This window comes from Amblyomma mixtum, chromosome 10 (genome assembly GCF_055824585.1).
Source record: "Amblyomma mixtum isolate Tamu chromosome 10, ASM5582458v1, whole genome shotgun sequence".
Lineage (NCBI taxonomy): Eukaryota > Metazoa > Arthropoda > Arachnida > Ixodida > Ixodidae > Amblyomma > Amblyomma mixtum.
Genome location: NC_143021.1, coordinates 47,938,541 through 47,957,155, shown reverse-complemented (window position 1 = coordinate 47,957,155; position 18,615 = coordinate 47,938,541). Strand labels below are relative to the sequence as shown.

At 44.4% G+C, this 18,615-nt stretch overlaps 2 protein-coding genes across 2 annotated transcripts in view; one reads left to right on the top strand and one right to left on the bottom strand.

The window, feature by feature from the left end:
• The window catches only part of LOC149325717 (uncharacterized), a 13,394-nt gene extending 5,389 nt beyond the window's left edge, over positions 1–8,005 (bottom strand). Inside the window, exon 1 of the mRNA XM_089563361.1 lies at positions 6,807–8,005. Within this exon, the coding sequence (XP_089419487.1) occupies positions 6,807–8,005 (1,199 nt within the window). The remainder of the gene's footprint in view (positions 1–6,806) is intronic.
• LOC149325716 (uncharacterized) overlaps positions 1–18,615 on the top strand; it is a 295,945-nt gene that overhangs the window by 59,124 nt on the left and 218,206 nt on the right. The window lies entirely within an intron of this gene.

Below are 18,615 nucleotides of genomic sequence, written 5' to 3'. Positions count from 1 at the left end.
TTAATTCGAATTTCGTCTACCCCTGCGGGTGTGGTTTTAAGAATATTTGCTTCCGCCTTTCTCCAGTTAAGACTAGTCAGTTCTAAGCTGTTCTCTATTGTGCTGTCCTGTGTTGCTCCCTCCCTTGGGGAGATTACCCCATTGCCGTTCCGAAAAGACGCAGCTATAAATGACGTAATGTTGTTCACAGTGTCGTCTCCCTCTAAACATTTTCCCTCAGCACCTTTAATCTGTTCCGGCTTTCTTTGCTTTGTTTTTCCTAACCAGCTTATATGGTTACAGAATTTTCTTGGCCCACCTTTATTTGCGTCGCGAACTTCAGCCAGCCATTAATCAGAGGACTGCTTTATTTTAGCCTGGACGAGGACCTAGACTTGTTGTTTTTTTTGCCGATAAGATTCCCATTTTTCGCCTATTTCTTCTTCAGATAACTGCGCCCTCTTTACTTCTCTGTGTGCCCTTGAAGCCGCCCGCCGTTGTTCGATGGCCTCCTTAATTTCCATATTCCACCACCTTCATGCCTTCTTCTTTCCTTTCCAGCGGCTTACTCCTTTCACCTGTTTAATTTTTGTAGTGATGAGTAGTTCTGATTATAATCGCCCTTTTCCATGGGGCGTTTCTCTATTTCGTACTCCATGTCGGCTACTATTCGCGCTATTTGTTCGTCATTAAATTTTTCGTTGTCTTTTTGACATCGCTGCATTTCTTTTTTGACTAGGGCTCCAAACTGTAGGCTAATAAGTTTATGATCACTTCCTAGGCTGTACTTCACCTTTTCGTCTATTTCCATTACTGCGAGCTTGCTATAAATGCCATGCGACATTAGACAGTAGTCAACAGTTCTCTGCCTGTTACGGGATTCCCACGTGATTTGTCACTGACATTTAGTTTCTCTTTGACAATAACTATGTTGTGCCTCTCAGAGAAGTCTAGCATTAACTTCCCGTTACAATCTGTGTATCCATCCCGATTCTTTTATCGAGAATGCAAAGTACTGTCGAAGGCGACGCTATTTGTTAAAGCGTAGGGCTATGTTTTTCATGCTGCTGCTGTTATTGTGCAGAGATGTTGAACTGAATCCAGGGCCTGATAACGACTCTGCTCTTCAACAGCTTCTAGATGGCGAGGCTGATAGTAAGCAGAAATTGTTATCCATTGAGGAATACCAGGCTGAGAACAAGGCTGCCATGCCGACTCTCAACACGAGGTTGACAAAACTAGAGATGCAGATTGGCCATCTTGATGAACTGAAGAGCACTGTTGCGAAATGCCAGGAGAATAATCAATTGCAACATGCCGAGCTGCAGAGCCTGAAGGCCAAATTAGATCAGCTAGAGAACAGGAGTCGGCGTTGCAACTTGCTTTTCTTTGGCATTAAAGATACCAATCAGCAAAGAATCAAAAGCAACAAGTGAAGATCATGTTAAAGAAGTCTGCAAGGAACATATGGAAATTGAAGATTTAAAATTTGAAAAAGCCCACGGAATTGGCAAATTTAGCCCAAGTAAAAAGCCACCCATCATTGTAAATTTTGCGACACATAAGGAAAAGTTAGCAGTCTTTGCAAAAGCAAAAACACTCAAGGGTACTTCTGTCAGTATATCTGATGATTACTTCGATAATGTACGAAAGAAACAAAAAATTCTCTTAGAATACGCGAAAGCGCATTGTGATGAATCAGATCGTCTGGTCAGCAGATATGATACTTTATGCCTGAAGGATGGAAAGTATGTATACGATGAAAATCAGGAGTGTGTGAAGCGGGTCACGTGACTGAAAGCCGATAACTGTCGCTTGTCTTTTTTGGAAGTTAATTGCCGTCGCATTAAAAACAAAAACGATGAATTTCTGGGTCTTGTTGAACTAACGAAGCCGTCCGTCGTTCTTGGATGTGAGTCATGGCTACATGGTGATATTGCTGATAGTGATGTGTTTCCAAGTAATTACAGCAGCTATACGAAAGATCGCGACACGCATGGTGGGGGTGTTTTCATCCTGGTAGACGAAACAGTTAATTCCGAGAAACTTGATATTGACGTTGGAACCACTGAGGCTTAGAAGTACAGAAAGGTGGGCCAGTTGGTTATTACTATCCATGGTAAAACAGCGCGGAAAAAACACGAGGACGGAACAAACACGACAACACGAGCGCTGAGGCTGTTTGGGTCAAAATACGTTTAGGAAATGGTAAATCTATCGCTGTGTGTTCATTTTACCGACCACCGGGAAGTGCATCCGACACCTTAAGCGACTTTTCGAAAGCTGTCGAATCAGTTAAGCATGACTACATGGCCATCGAGGTGACTTTAATCTACCTGAAATTGATTGGTCCCATTTAGGCATGGTATCAAGTAACGGTAATGAGGAGACTAAAGCAATGCTTAATATTTGCGCCTCTTTCGCTTTGACGCAAATTGTGACTCAACCAACTCGTGGGAACAACGTTCTAGATCTTTTCTTGACTAACGTTCCTGAGGCAGTGCACCCTCCTGTAATCTTGCCCGGGATCAGTGATCACAGTTCAGTCCTGTGCGAAATGAAGCTGGATTACGTCAGAGTTAGTGATGGCGGGCGGCGTCGCATACGTAGCTATGGTAAAGCACGTGTCAGTGATATCTGCGCTACTCTCGAATCCTAGTTTCATGTGTTTGAAACACTATCTGAAACGATGTCAGTTCACGAGTTGTGGAAAATTTTCAAAGAAAAAATTTTAGAGCTACGTGAAATGTACGTTCCTAGTTGGATCTTGACGTCACGACGAAGCAAAAGCAAGCCTTGGTTTAACAAAACTGTGCGCAGGTTCATATACAAAAGACAGGCTGCTTACAGGGCGTATAGAAGGAATCCTTCTATACAGAACAATGAAAAGTAAAATACACAACAAACGCAGCGAAGGTAGCCGTTAAACAAGCAAAAGACTTATCTTTCTTCTTTTCATTTGCGCATGAAAGAGCGCCCTAAAGAATTTTGGCAGTTCATGAAAAGAAACGGCAAGGATCAGGTATCTAGTCCATCTCTTGTACATGAAGGTTCCATTATCGACGAGAGTATCGATAAAGCTGAGTGCTTCAATTAGTTTTTTTTTCTTCTGTATTCTCTGCTCCTTCCAACACCTCTCACGTTGAGCTCAATTTTGGTCGAGTTAATTCTGATCACATGCGTTGTGTCGAGTTTCATCAAAGAGCATTTGAGTAGATACATAAAGGGCTGAATGCTGCCAGTGCTCCTGGTCCTGACGATCTACCAACTGCTCTTTTCCGTGCATGTGCGTGTGAGTTGGCTGCATATCCGAGAGTCATTTACACAAAATCCTTAGAGGAAGGTGCACTGCCTTCTGACTGGAAGTTAGCCAATGCAGTTCCTGTCCACAAATCTGGCCCTCGAAATGCTGTTTCTAACTATCGTCCCATCTCTTTGACGAGTATTGCTTGTAAAGTTTTGGAACATGTGTTTTTCACTAGCATTATTAATCATATGAATACGCATTCCTTATTAAGCAATCAGCAGCATGGTTTTCGTAAAGGCCTTTCTTGTGTAACACAGTTGACTGAACTAATTCATGATCTGACAAGTGCACTTGATGAAGGGTTGTCTGTAGATTGCGTCTTCTTGGATTTCAAGAAGGCATTTGATGTTGTTCCTCATTCTTTTTTGCTTGAGAAATTGTCTTGGTATAACATTGATGAGAGAATGATTGACTGGATACAAGATTACTTGCACTTAGGGAAACAAAGAGTAGTTATTAATGGAAAATTATCAAGCGAATGCATTGTATCTTGTGGTGTACCTCAAGGATCAGTGCTCGGACCTTTGTTATTTATGATCTTCTTGAATGACTTCACTTCACTTCACTTCACTTTATTGCCTTAAAGGCCCCCAGGATTGGGGGTATTACATAAGGGGTGCGTTACATTGAAAAATCAGATTGAATAAACAAAGAAGAAACGTAAGATACAAAAATTATTCGCTGTTAAAGGTAGCAGTTAAACAGTTCGCAAATGTTGATGGGCAGGTGATTGCGGCGATGTCGTGTGGAAGGCTGTTCCAGTCCTTGGCTGAGCGTGGAAAGAATGACGATGCAAATGTAGTTGTACGCTTACATGGCCGGGCTACTTGAAGGGATGGCCAATGCGGAGGGAAATGCGTGCCGGCGGATTGATGTAGGGAGGACGACGAAGTGAGCTGAAATAAAATTTGTGAAACAAGCACATACTAGTAATACGACGCCTACAAGCCAGGGATGTTAATCCTGCCTCTGCTTTTAGTGCTGATATACTGACAATATATGAATAGCACGAATGTATGAATCTTGTGGCTCGATTTTGTACTGATTCTAGGGAATTTATTAGATAATTTTGGTTAGGGCTCCAAATAGCAGAGGCGTATTCTAATTTAGAACGGACAAGTGATTTGTAGGCAAGCAATTTTAGGTTTTGTGGCGCATGACGTAGATGTCGTTTTAAGAATCCAAGGCTTCTGTTAGCGGATGATATGATTTTAGTGACATGCGCGTTCCAGGTTAGATCATTAGACAGTGTTACTCCGAGGTATTTGTAAGCCTGAGCTAATTCTACCGTGACGTGCGAGATCTTATAGGAGAAGAGGACAGGATTACGTTTTCGGTGAAATGACACGACTTTGCATTTATTGGGGTTTAGTTCCATGAGCCAGTTGTTACACCACTCCTGTACGCTGATTAAGTCATTCTGGAGGGCGAACTGATCAGAGGCGTTGTTGATAGTGCGATAGATGACACAGTCATTGGCAAAAATACGGACGTTACAAGAGACATGCGTTAGAAGGTCATTAATGTATATTAAAAATAATAGCGGACCAAGGACTGATCCTTGCGCGACACCTGATGTTACCGGAACAGAGCTAGAGGCTTGATTATTAACGTTAACAAACTAGCTGCGGTTAGCCAGGAATTCGCGTATCCATTGTAATATGTTAGGATGAAGGTTTAACCAGGACAGTTTTAGTAGTAAGCGTTTGTGGGGTACTTTGTCAAATGCTTTCGCGAAGTCCAGGAATATTCCGTCAGTTTGTAGGTTACAGTCAAGGTTCACATGCAAGTCATGAATGAAAATAGCCAACTGTGTATCGCACGATAGGTTCTTACGGAAGCCGTGTTGAGCAGGATGAAAAAAATTTATAGAGTCAAGAAAGTTCATTATATGAGAATAAATGACATGTTCCATGATTTTGCATGACACATTTCTTAAAGAGATGGGACGGTAATTAAGGGGTGATTCTTTGTTACCTGATTTGAAGACCGGAACAACCTTGCCCACCTTCCAATCACTGGGTATGCTACCTGTGGAAAGTGATTGTGCAAACAGTTTTGACAGATGCACTGCGGAAGCATGGAAAGTATTTTTAGGAACTTGGGGGTGATATCATCAGCACCAGCAGAAGATGACATCTTGATATTTTCAATGATAGATATAATGCCGTGCACAGAAAAGATGATTGGAGGCATATGCGAACTCAGGTTGTCAGTTACGGTACAAAGTGGCATATCAGTTTCGTGTGTGAAAACGGATGAAAAAGCGGCGTTAAAAATATTAGCACATTCAATGCCACTGGTCATATCGCCAAGTTGGTTAGCAAGTGTGATGACCAGCGCCTGTTCAGGGTTTAATACTTTCCAGAATTTCCTCGGGTTATTTGTTAGAATCTTGTGGAGGTCAGTTTGGAAAAATGTTTGTTTGGCGTCACGGATAGACTGCAGGTATGTTGATTCGGCTGCGTAATATTTGTTCCATGCGCATGCACTCGGGTTACGTTTAGCTGCACGGAAAAATCTCTTCTTTTTGTTTTCAAGTGTTTTCAAATGCTTTGTGAACCATGGTTTGTTGGGATTGGCACGAAATGTGATGGTGGGAATAAACTTCGCTGTGAGTTCTATAATTTTAGTTTTAAAAATAAGCCAGTTTTCCTCAATTGATCGATCTTCGAAACTTGTATCAAAGTTTGGAAAGAACGCCATTAAATGATTATTGATTTCTTCGTAATTCGCTCTGTCATAAAGGCGAATCGTTTTAGGGAATGTTTGGCGCGATTCGGGGATGAAGGTGAAAGTAGCGTGTAAAACTTTGTGGTCACTAATTTCGCGGAGAGAAGTAAATGATGATAAACTTTCCGGGTGGTTAGTTAGAATGAGGTCCAGGATATTGGAGGATTCATGTGTTACGCGTGTGGGTTCAGTTACTAACTGGGTAAGATTCAAATTCAAACAAACGTCGACAAAGTTCGTCATTTCAGTATTGCCTGTTGGTGTTGGGTTCAGCCAGTCAATAGATGGGTAATTAAAATCACCGAAAAGAAGAATGCGCGCGTTGGGATATTTGCTAGTTATTTGAGTTACACTATCGCTTAATTTTGAGGAAACGATTGGACTACTGGAGGGGGGTCGGTAGCAGACGCCTAGTATGACGATTGGTGGTGCGGAACGGCAGATTATCCAAAGTATTTCAAGCTCTGATTGGATGTTAATGACAGAACAAGGCAACAGCTGGTTAGTGGCAATAAGAACACCTCCTCCTCGTGAGCCTTCGCGGTCCTTTCGGAAAACGTTAAAATTTGGTAAATCAGCTAAAACTTCCGGATCGGTGACGTCTTCTGTTAGCTACGTTTCTGTTAGTACAAGTATATTGCTGGAAGATGATGAAACAAGATTACAAATGTGTTCACGCTTGGGAAGGAAACTACGTATGTTGGTATAGATAACAGAAAAAGAAAGATTTGGAAGTTTACCGCGAGGGCTGTTACAAGGAAGATTAGTAGTGGCGCGACGATAAGACTTATGCGATGAGATTTCGTGTACAGACTGTGATGACTCGTCGAATGCATAGCGTTTAGAACCGATGCACAAAGTTTTGTAGCGCAAGGAAAATTTAGTTGTAGTAGCTTTGGCAAACTTTACGAGGTGCCTTCGCGCTTCTCGGACAGGGCGTGAAAAGTCCTCCCCTATGCTGTAATCGGTGCCTTTTAACTGATGGCCATTTGAAAGAATAATCTCCTTGGTTTTAAAAAATGTAAATTTAACTATTATGGCTCGAATGCGCTCAAGAGAATGCCGCCCGAGACGATGAGCCCTGTCAATTTCTTTAGGGTCAATGGATAGATCTAACTGATCACGGCAGAGGCGGAGGACTGTTTCTTCAGATTCCGAGTACGTTTCAGATGTATTCTCATCTTTAATGTTGTAAAAGATTAAATTGTTACGTCGCGAGCGATTTTCGGCGTCATCCAAACGGGCTTCTATACCCCTGATTTCTTTGGCTGATTGGGTAGTGTTAGCGCAGATCGTATCCATGTCGGTGCGTAGGGTTACAACATCTTGATAATGAATTTCTAGGGCGGATAACCTGTTACTAAGATCAGAAATAGCTTGTACCGTAGTTGTAAGTTGATTTCTAAGACCTTGGACCTCGACTATTAATTGTGACTGACCATCAGACAGTTTCTTCAGTTCCTCTAGAACCTTTTCGGGGCCTGGGATTGATTCAACATCGTCAGCCAAGAGCAACAGGGCACGCACGACATCAGCACATTCAAGAGCAATGGAAAGGCAGCTCTGTGGACTCGGTAGCTGCAGGAGGCAGTTATTGCTCGATTTTTTCGTGAAAAGAGAGTAATGTTTACTGACCTGCGTGGCGAAAACGAGCGGGTTTGATGACTGCATCGTGGCACAGCCACCGAGCCCACAGGGCGCCGAGCGCGGGTGATGCAATTTTATAGTCGCCGTAGCTGCTGCTGTCGATGAACTTGGGTGAGTCCGGGGGCAGTCGCGGTGGTCGAGGAATAGCAGCGGTGGCGCTGCAGGACAGGTTGAAGCCGCAGGCTGCTGTGCAGACAGGTCGGCGGGAGATTCGAAGCGAAGGGATTCGATGGCACAGGTGGCATGCGAAGGGGCGGGAACCAGGGACAGGAATAGCATCTCGCTGATGAGCGGTGCAATAACCTGCGTGGCAAAAACGAGCGGGTTTGATGACTGCATCGTGGCACAGCCACCGAGCTCACCGATTCGTCTGTTTGCAGATGACTGCGCATTGTATAGGGTCGTTGATAGTCCGAATTACTGTGTGCAGTTACAGAATGATTTGAACAGGGTGTCTGATTGGTGTAAGAAATGGGGTATGTTTATTAACTTGCGAAAATCTTTGCATATGCGATTCACAAAAAAGAAAAAAGCCCCATGAATTCTGTTATACAATTAATGGGGCATAACTTTCATCAGTATCAGAATACAAATATCTCGGCGTATTCATAACCTCCAGCCTAAGCTGGAGACGACATGTCGACTATGTAACAGGAAAAGCGTGTCGCGTTCTTGGTTTTTTAAGGCGTAACACCAAGCAATTCCCTTTAGAAACAAAACAGTTACTTTTCATGACAAACGTTCGCTCGGTTCTCGAATATGCCAGCGTAGTATGGGAGCCTTGGCATAAAACGGATATAGATAAACTTCAGAGTATACAAAGCTTGGGTGTCCGATATGTCTTTAACAACTATACCAGGAGCTTTAGCGTTTCACGTGCAAAAAAACTCGCTGGGATGGAAGACGCTTGAAAAACGTAGATATTGTTTGAGGTTAAAATTTTTTCATAGTATTTACTATTTCAATACTGGCATAAACCGTGACCTGTACATCCGTTCACCAAACTATATTTCGCTACGCCGTGACCATCGATTTGAAGTTAAGGAAATTAACTGTAAATCAGAGATGTACAAATATGCTTTTTTCCCTAGGTCTATAAGAGATCGGAACCGGCTCCCTGCAGAAGTGGTATTAATTATGTCAGGTGATTTATTCTCTTCCTCTCTGTGAATGCTGTTTTTAGGCTGTATTAATGTTGCATCATGGTTGGATTGTATGTGCTGCACTTTGTTACCTTTTTTTTCGTTTGTATGATGTGTTATTCCCCCCCTCCCCCACTGTAATGCCACTTTTGGCGCTGTGGGTATTTCAATAAACAATAACAAATAAGCAATAAACAAGAAGGGGGGCTGTGCTCCGCTCACAGAGCTAGATGTTGTACATAACCGATACGTGCAGTGTAGATACACATTGGAGATTATTGCATTGCATTCATACAGCATATTTGATTTGATTTCAATGGACTTCACGTTCGCAAGCGACTGCAATGACATCGCAACATCCCAAAGCGAAGTGCACTGACATCGCGCAGTGCATGAGGCTTTGGCATTTCGCTTTCATCGAAATGCGACCGCCGTGGGTTGGTGAATAGTGTATACCATTCAGCGAAGTCATGCACTTCCGTAAAATGCGCATAAGAAGAGACTGCCATGGTAACAGTCGCAATTAATCCTAAACATAGGTTTACTGCAATGTGAATATATTTTATGCCCTTCAGAACCACCATTCACATTTTGCAACATCAGTTTCAACACAGCGACCTCCAAGTAAAAGCGGTTCGCAGAAACGGGCGATGCTTCTGTTAAAGAAAAACACTTCTGTCAGATCCCGTAAAACTTAGCGGTCGACCGCGAAACATTAGTCACTTTACATGGCATTGCTACTACGGTATGAATGATCGACGAGCGCTCTAGGGAAGCCACACAACATTTTAATACAAAGAATTGTGCATCAGGACACCAGTTAACCCGTTCGCAAAGGGCGAGTCAACGTACCGTGCACCCTGAAATTGCTGTGTAGTAAAGATTTTCCGTGGCGTTCAGATGTTGCCTTTACTGTTTCATCGTTTACTGAGCTGTGCCAACTCTAACCAGCCAGCGATCTACGAATTTTAAAACAGAATTCGCGACGCATACGTACGAAACTCCCGCTGAACTCAAAATGTAAGCTCATATAACTATTCAAAAGCTCTACCATCCGTTTAATTATTAATTTATTTATTTATTCAGGTTGCCTCACAGGCTCCAAGCGTTAGAGTTTTATGTGAGGGGGGGGGGGATTACATAAATAGGGGCAATAACAGGAGCATGAATGACATGATTGCACAATGCTGATTGACTGTTAGTACTCATTAAACATAAGAACATCATTACACAATGCTAACTGACTGTAGTACACATCATAAAACAAAAAAAACATCATTATACAATAGTTACTGACCTGTCAGTAATTGGAAAAAATCGCTGTTATTTCGTTCCTAAAAGAAGCTGGATCACGAATATTGACGATGTGTTCCGGAAGACCATTCCAGTGAACAATAGCCTGCGGCAAAGCGGATGAATTGAATGCAACGGTTTTACCTGAGAGGCGTTGGAAGCTGAGATGGTCGTTTAAACGGCGCGAGGTGCGGTGAGGTTGCCAAGAGGGAGAAAAATAAACTGGAGCAAAATGGTGGTTTGAGCTAGTTGGTACATCTTTAAAATTTCACCAGCGCTGCGACTAGGAACAAGCACAGAGAAGGAAGACAAGGACAAGCGCTTGTCTTCCTTCTCTGTGCTTGTTCCTAGTCGCAGCGCTGGTGAAATTTCCAAGAGGGAGAGTCGAATGATTAGTACTATAGACTATGTTGTGAAATAAGCAGACAAGGGCAATTAATCTTCGTGATTGCTAGGTACAAAGAGAGAGCGATAATTTAATGTTTGTGATGATTGAGTGACGGTCATAATTTCTGGAGATGAAACGCGCAGCACGATTTTGAACTGATTCAAGGGAATTAATTAAGTAAGCCTGGTGAGGTGACCAAATGGATGATGCATACTCGAGTTGCGGACGAACGAATGTTTGATAGGCGAGCTTACGGGTAGTAGCAGGAGTTCCATGAAGATTCCTTGTTAGGTATTCTAATATCCGGGATGCTTTAACTGTTATTTTCTGTATATGAGTGGACCAGGAGAAGTTACTTGAAAAATGGACACCAAGGTATTTGTAAGAAGAGACCTGAGAGACTAAGCTGTTATTGAGTATGTAATTGAACGAAGAGTTAGTTTTTTTTGCGGCTGAATGTCATTAACTTGCATTTTTCCGTGTTGAGTTACATTTGCAATGATGAACACCAAGCGGTTACATGATCGAGGTCCCTTTGAAGTGCAAGATGATCTGCTGGTGATCGGATTTTGCGGTAATTTATGCAGTCATCTGCGAACAAGCGAATGGTTGATGTAATGTTGTTAGTATAGGCGAGAGGTAGCGCACTGGGTTCACAATGCAGTGTTCCTCGGTTCGAATCCGCGCTCGGGCGCAGTTTTTTTCCTAGCCATTCGTATTAAAGGAGTGTATCTACTCCTGCAGAGGGAGTGAGCCATGAAGGAGAGCGGCGATTCCGGAAAAATGAGTGAAATATGGGACAAGCGTATACTCCATCGAAAGGAGTTCCCCGCACTCCTTTAGTTCTTAAAGTGTACGCCAGCCGCACTTCCACGAAAGCCGAACGCCATTATACAGTCACAGAAAAGGAATGTCTCGCCGTCGTTTTCGCTGTCGCCAAGTTTCGACCCCACCTCAATGGACGCCAAACAACGTGATCACCGACCATCACTCCCTATGTTGGCTCGATGGCCTACGCGACGCTTCAGGTCGGTTAGCTCGCTAGGCCTTACGTCTTCAAGAATGCGACTTTTCTGTGTCCTATAAGAGCGTCTTGAATAAACAGCGCGAAGGAAGACGAGCACAAAAGAGAAGAAAACGGACGACACAGCGCTGACTAACAACTGAGGGTTTATTGCTGATCACACAAGTATAAATACTTAGATGTCGGAAGAGACGAAAAGGTTTACAAAGTGCAAAAAAAAAAACAAAAAACAAACAAACAAAACATAAATGTGACAACAGCAACAGAAGCGCGCTAGAAATCAGCGGAGATTATCAGCCCCCAGGAGTGACAGCTCTTTTGCAGTAGTGTTAGCGAAGGAGTGCTTATACATGCATTTCCCTGCTTGAATATGTTGTAGGCCTCGATAATTTCCCTCGCAGTTTTTTTCCGATTTTTGGCAATGACCTTGGTTTCATGATGTAGCGGTACGCACTGTTTTTTCTCTGTCTTTGCCCATTCACAATCCCGGCAATGAATGCCGAGGTGACCGGAAACTACTTTTGAGACTTTATAGCTGTGTTCGCTCAGCCTTTTATTGATACATCGTCCCGTCTGTCCAACGTACTGCCCTCCACAGGGCAGAGCGATGTTATAAACAACCCCCTTATCACAAGGGATGAAGTGTGACTGGTGCTTAGTTGTGCACTTCGCCACTTTTCCTTTGATCTCATTAACAGATCGGCACAAACCAGCCAGCCGATCAGGCGCGGAAAACACAACATCGACACCTGCTCTTTTCCCCACTTTTTTCAGGGAGTGTGAAATTCCATGTAGATATGGAATCGCAGCGACACGTTTGCGGTTGTTGTCCGATTCCTGGCCGTCTCGTGTAGCTGGTTCTGACTTGCTCTTCTTTAGTGCCAACTCAGCTACTGACGTGATAAGTTCTAGGGGTACTCTGCCGAGAGCAACCTTTTTAAATGGTGTGAAACGCTACAGTGCAGTCTGTGGTGGCAGGATTTTGTTAATGAGTTGTTCAAACAGAACCCTATGATACCCCTCTTAATGAGCTTGGAGTGGCAAGAACCATAGGGAAGAAGGGGCTTGTTACCTGGAGGTTCGAAAGCCCAGCAAACGTGGCTAGGAGTGAAGTACAGGCCAAGGTCTAGAAACTTGATACGGTTGTGAACAGGGGTTTCATAAGAGATCTCAAGGGGGGAGAGAGCGTCAGAAAAAATGGACAGACTGCGAGACACCTCGGTTTCAAACTCCAGTCCAGAGCACTTAACAAAAACAAGGTAGTCGTCGCCAAATCTAAATGTTTTTACGACCTTAGTTTTCCCAAGGCGTTCGTTGAGAGCACGGTCGCATCTGGCGAGATAAATGTCACTGAGTATGGGGGCGATACAGGAGCCTATGCATATGCCGCTTTGTTTTTAATGAAGATGGATGAGTTCCACTCAGTGAAAGTTGATTGCAGGTACAAGGAAAGCAGATGCAGAAATCTTGCTACAGAGGTACCGGACGCGTTTTGAAAGGCGTTTTGTTTATAACATCAATCTTCCCTGTGGAGGGCAGTACGTTCGACAGACGGGACGATGTATCAATAAAAGGCTGAGCAAACACAGCTATAAAGTCTCAAAAGTAGTTTCCGGTCACCTCGGCATTCATTGCCGGGATTGTGAATGGGCAAAAACAGAGAAAAAACAGTGCGTACCGCTATATCATGAAACTAAGGTCATGGCGAAAAAATCGGGAAAAACTGCGAGGGAAATTATCGAGGCCTACAACATATTCAAGCAGGGAAATGCATGTATAAGCACTCCTTCGCTAACACTACTGCAAAAAGAGCTGTCACTCCTGGGGGCTGATAATCTCCGCTGATTTCTAGCGCGGTTCTGTTGCTGTTGTCACATTTATGTTTTGTTTGTTTTTTCCACTTTGTAAACCTTTCCCTGTCTGCCGACATCCTTGTATTTATACTTGTGTGATCAGCAATAAATCCTCAATTGTTAGTCAGCGCTGTGTCATCCGTTTTCTTGTCTTTTGTGCTCGTCTTCGTTCGCGCTGTTTATTCAAGATGCTTGACCAACTAGCCCGCCAAAACGTGTTAACGCAACTATAAGAGCGGTCGTCGCATCGCTGACACTGACTGCTTATCGCGTTTCCCTCTTCCTTCAGCGGCAGTCGGTGAAGACGATCTGGACGACTGCCTGGCCTCTTTGACCGAGACATTTCCGGACAGTGTAACGTTCCAACAAGAAAAACACCAAGATCCATCGTTGACTGCGGTCTTTGACAAGGCTCACATGACTGTAACTACTACACCCTTCGTTATCCGGGACGGCCTACTTTATAAAAAGAACTACTCCCCTGTCGGCGCTCGTCTGCTGCTTGTTGTTCCGGCTTCTCTTCGCGGTGCCGTCTTAAATGCCATGCATGATGTCATCACCTCCGGTCACCTGGGATTTGCTCGCACCCTTGCTCGAACACAACAACGTTTTTACTGGCCAAGAATGTACACAACGGCACAGCACTACGTAGCAACTTGAGGAAAAACACAGGGCACTCCTAAGACACGGACAAAGAAAGGCAAGACGATACAGCGCTGACTTCAACTGATTATTTTATTGTGGAGCAACATATATATACGTTCGAAAAGTGGGCGGGGAGACATGAGTAACATCTGCTGTGTTCGCACGCGACCGAAAGATAACAAACTGCAAGTGAAAATAACATGAGGGCACGGGTGACCCTTGGAGGGAACAAAAAAATGAAAACTAGACAAGATAAAGAGACAAGTGGAGGGGCGATTAAACGGATCACGCTTAAAAGGTTTGGTTTTGTGGGGTTTAACGTCCCAAAGCGACTAAGGCTATGAGAGACGCCGTAGTGAAGGGCTCCGGAAATTTGGACCACCTGGGGTTCTTTAACGTGCACTGACATCGCACAGCACACGGGCCTCTAGAATTTCTCCTCCAAAGAAATTCTGGAGGCCCGTGTGCTGTGCGATGTGCTTAAAAGGATGACGCTTAAAAGGATGGCGCAAGCAGGCAGTACAAGAGACAAAAAACACTAGGAGATGACAAGAGAACAAAATGCACTAAAAGGCCAAAAAGACCATTAAAAATTTTTAAAACCGATAAAAGAACCAAAAGGGACGTTAAAAGCAGAAGACAGAAAACAACCTTGTACAAACGGTAAAAAAAGGCTAAAAGACGAATTTCGGAATCCTACACACTAAAATTGCTCTATGCCTGGCTCAAATAATCTAACTCACGTTTCGTTAGCGCTATCGAGGTTGTGCTAACACATTCTTCACCTAGCTTTAGAATGTGGGCGGGTTCTATAATTTCGCGTGTGGATTAATGCGCGTTTCTCGCGATGACCGAGCAGTCATGAAGGAAAGGCTTGCAGGAACCGGAGGGACACTTTAAACAGTGAACACTGAGGTTTTTCTTGACGGTGTTAGAAACATTATTTCAGTACTCCATAAGACGCTCATTGAGGCAACGTCCGGTTTCCCCCACGTAGGCCTTGCCGCAGCTCAAGGCTATCTTGTAAACTACGCCAACCTCGCAAGGAACGAAGGGTGCACGGTGCCTAACAAGGCAGGCTGGCTCTCTCACAGCCGGGGCATTTACTCTGCGACAAAGCTTGGATAGCTTGTCGGGCGCCGAGAACACTACTCGGACACCTGCCTTTTGTCCAATTCTTTTGAGCCTTTGAGAGAGACTATGCAGGTACGGCACCACAGCGACTTTGTGTTGGTGGTCTGGACAGCACTCACTTGGCTTCCTTTGAGTTTCCTCAAGAGGGAGCCGGCTACTGAGATCAGAAGGTGCTCGGGGTAGCCAGCTTTTATCAGCCTCCGATTCTGCTCTTTCAGACAATGGTCCATCGGGTGGACACAGGACTTCATTAAGGCATTTGTGAAACAGAGGTTCACAATGCCCCTCTTAACGATCTTGGAGTGAGCTAAACTGTAAGGCAACAAGAACTTACCCCCTCTTGGCTCATACAAATAACACAGGTGATTTTGTGCCGTCGATAGCCTCAAGTCGAGAAAGCGTAGACCAATTCACGGGTACCTCATGGATCAAAATGAGGGGCTAGAGGTACCGTTCAAACACTTGGAGCACTTATGAAAGTGAGCTAAGAAAAGTACGTTCATTACTGGCCAAAAGGATTAGGTAATCGTCCACGAACCTGAAAACCTTCTCGGCTGCTGACGAAGAGAGCTGTTCTTTTATCAGTCGGTCATGATGGGCGAGGTAGGTATCGCTTAAGATTGGAGCAATGCATGAGGCGATGCATACTCCGCTCTTTTGAATAAAATTACATTCACCCCCGCTAATGAAAGTGGAGCTAAGATAAACGGTCAACAATTCTAAGAAGCCGCCCACAGACATGCCACAATAATTCTGAAAAGTGACGTATCCGAATGAGTCAATACAACTTTCAACGCACAAAAGAAGCTTCTCATGTGCAAGTGAGTAATGGAAGTCCTTAATGTCAACCGAAAAAGGCATGAGAGCGCCACTGCCCGCTTTGAGAAATTCAAAAACTTCTCTCGAATCCTTCAAAAGGAAAGGATCATTGATTGTCAAAACCTTGAGCTTAATTTGAAGAAGTGACCCCAGGGATTTCTGCCACGTTCCCTTTTCAGTAACGATTACCCTCAATGGGCAGTCAACTTTGTGTGTCTTTGCTGAGAAAAATACGTCTAGGCTCTTCTTATCTGCAGCATATATGTTTGCAACCAGTCCGTCAAGATTTAGGCGCTTGCAAACCTGCTTAGCCTTTGATTTCGCCCTAGAAAGAGAAACCTTATCGCGCCGTACGAAAACAGATGTTAGAGCTTCAGCAGCTTTTTTACCAAACAGATCTTTGGGTAGGACAAGAAAACCATCCTCCTTATCTGCAACTAGAAGCGAAATTTGATGTCATCTTAGAAATGAAGCGACGTAATTGACGGGCCCAGTTTTGTCCTGGAAACTGTAGCGCGACAAAACCTGGGCGCCTTCAGAGAGGCAGCCAGAAAATTCAGAGTCTGGAGCACGATTTGCCACTTGCCTCACTATGCTAAGTAGTTCTGGAGGCGACTTCTTGGGCTCGACGGCGTATTTCGTGCCAAGGCTCAGAACGCGAGTCACTTTGTCCGGCAGCACCGCATTCCCGAGCGTATGCACCTTGGTGTTGACGCCGGAGGGCTGTTTCGGTGTGATGGCACGTAGACAGCAAAGCTCGTACTGCCATAGGGCTTCTGCAGTTCTGTCAGCAAGTGCTTTGCTGTCTACGTGCCATCACATCGAAACAACCCTCCGGCGTCAACACCAAGGTGCATACGCTAGGGAATGTGGTGCTGCCAGACAAAGTGACTGGCGTTCTGAGCCTAGGCCCGAAATACACCGTCGAGCCCAAGAAGTTACCTCCAGAACTACATAGCATGGTGAGGCAAGCGGCAAATCGTGCTCCAGACTCTGAATTTTCTGTCTGCCTCTCTGTAGGCGTCCAGGTTTTGTCGCGCTACAGTTTCGAGGACAAAACTGGGCCCGTCAATTACGTCGCTTCATTTCTGAGATGACATCAAATTTCGCTTCTAGTTGCAGATAACGAGGATGGTTTTCTTGTCCTACCCAAAGATCTGTTTGGTAAAAAAGCTGCTGCAGCTGTAACATCTGTTTTCTTACGGCGCGATAAGGTTTCCCTTTCTAGGGTGAAATCAAAGGCTAAGCAGGTTTGCAAGCGCCTAAATCTTGACAGACTGGTTGCAAACATAGATGCTGCAGATAAGAAGAGCCTAGACGTATTTTTCTCAGCAAAGACACACAAAGTTGACTGCCCATTGAGGGTAATCGTTACAGATAAGGGAACGTGGCAGAAATCCCTGGGGTCTTTTCTTCAAATTAAGCTCAAGGTTTTGACAATCAATGATCCTTTCCTTCTGAAGGATTCGAGGCAAGTTTTTGAATTTCTCAAAGCGGGCAGTGGCGCTCTCATGCCCTTTTCGGTTGACATTAAGGACCTCTATTACTCACTTCCACATGACAAGCTTCTTTTGTGCGTTGAAAGTTGTATTGACTCATTCGGATCCGTCACTTTTCAGAATTCTTGTGGCATGTCTGTGGGCGGCTTCTTAGAATTGTTGACCGTTTATATTAGCTCCACTTTCATTACCTGGGGTGAATGTAATTTTATTCAAAAGAGCGGAGTATGCATCGGCTCATGCATTGCTCAAATCTTAAGCGATATCTACCTCGCCCATCATGACCGACTGATAAAAGAACAGCTCTCTTCGTCAGCAGCCGAGAAGGTTTTCAGGTTCGTGGGCGATTGACTAATCCTTTTGGCCAGTAATGAACGTACTTTTCTTAGCTCAGTTTCAGAAGTGCTCCAAGTGTTTGAACGGTACCTCTCGCCCCTCGTTTTGACCCATGAGGTACCCGTGAATTGGTCTTTACGCTTTCTCGACTTGAGGCTATCGACGGCACAAAATCACCTGTGTTATTTGTATGAGCCAAGAGGGGGCAAGTTCTTGTTGCCTTACAGTTTAGCTCACTCCAAGATCGTTAAGAGGGGCATTGTGAACCTCTGTTTCACAAATGCCTTAATGAAGTCCTGTGTCCACCCGATGGACCATTGTCTGAAAGAGCAGAATCGGAGGCTGATAAAAGCTGGCTACCCCAAGCACCTTCTGATCTCAGTAGCCGGCTCCCTCTTGAGGAAACTCAAAGGAAGCCAAGTGAGTGCTGCCCCAGACCACCAACACAAAGTCGCTGTGGAGCCGTACCTGCATGGTCTCTCTCACAGGCTCAAAAGAATTGGACAAAAGGCAGGTGTCCGAGTGGTGTTCTCGGCGCCCGACAAGCTATCCAAGCTTTGTCGCAGAGTAAATGCCCCGGCTGTGAGAGAGCCAGCCTGCCTTGTTAGGCACCGTGCATCCTTCGTTCCTTGCGAGGTTGGTGTAGTTTACAAGATAGCCTTGAGCTGCGGCAAGGCCTACGTGGGGCAAACCGGACGTTGCCTCAATGAGCGTCTTATGGAGCACTCAAATAATGTTTCTTACACCGTCAAGAAAAACCTGGGTGTTCACTGTTTAAAGTGTGCCTCCGTTTCCTGCGAGCCTTTCCTTCATGAC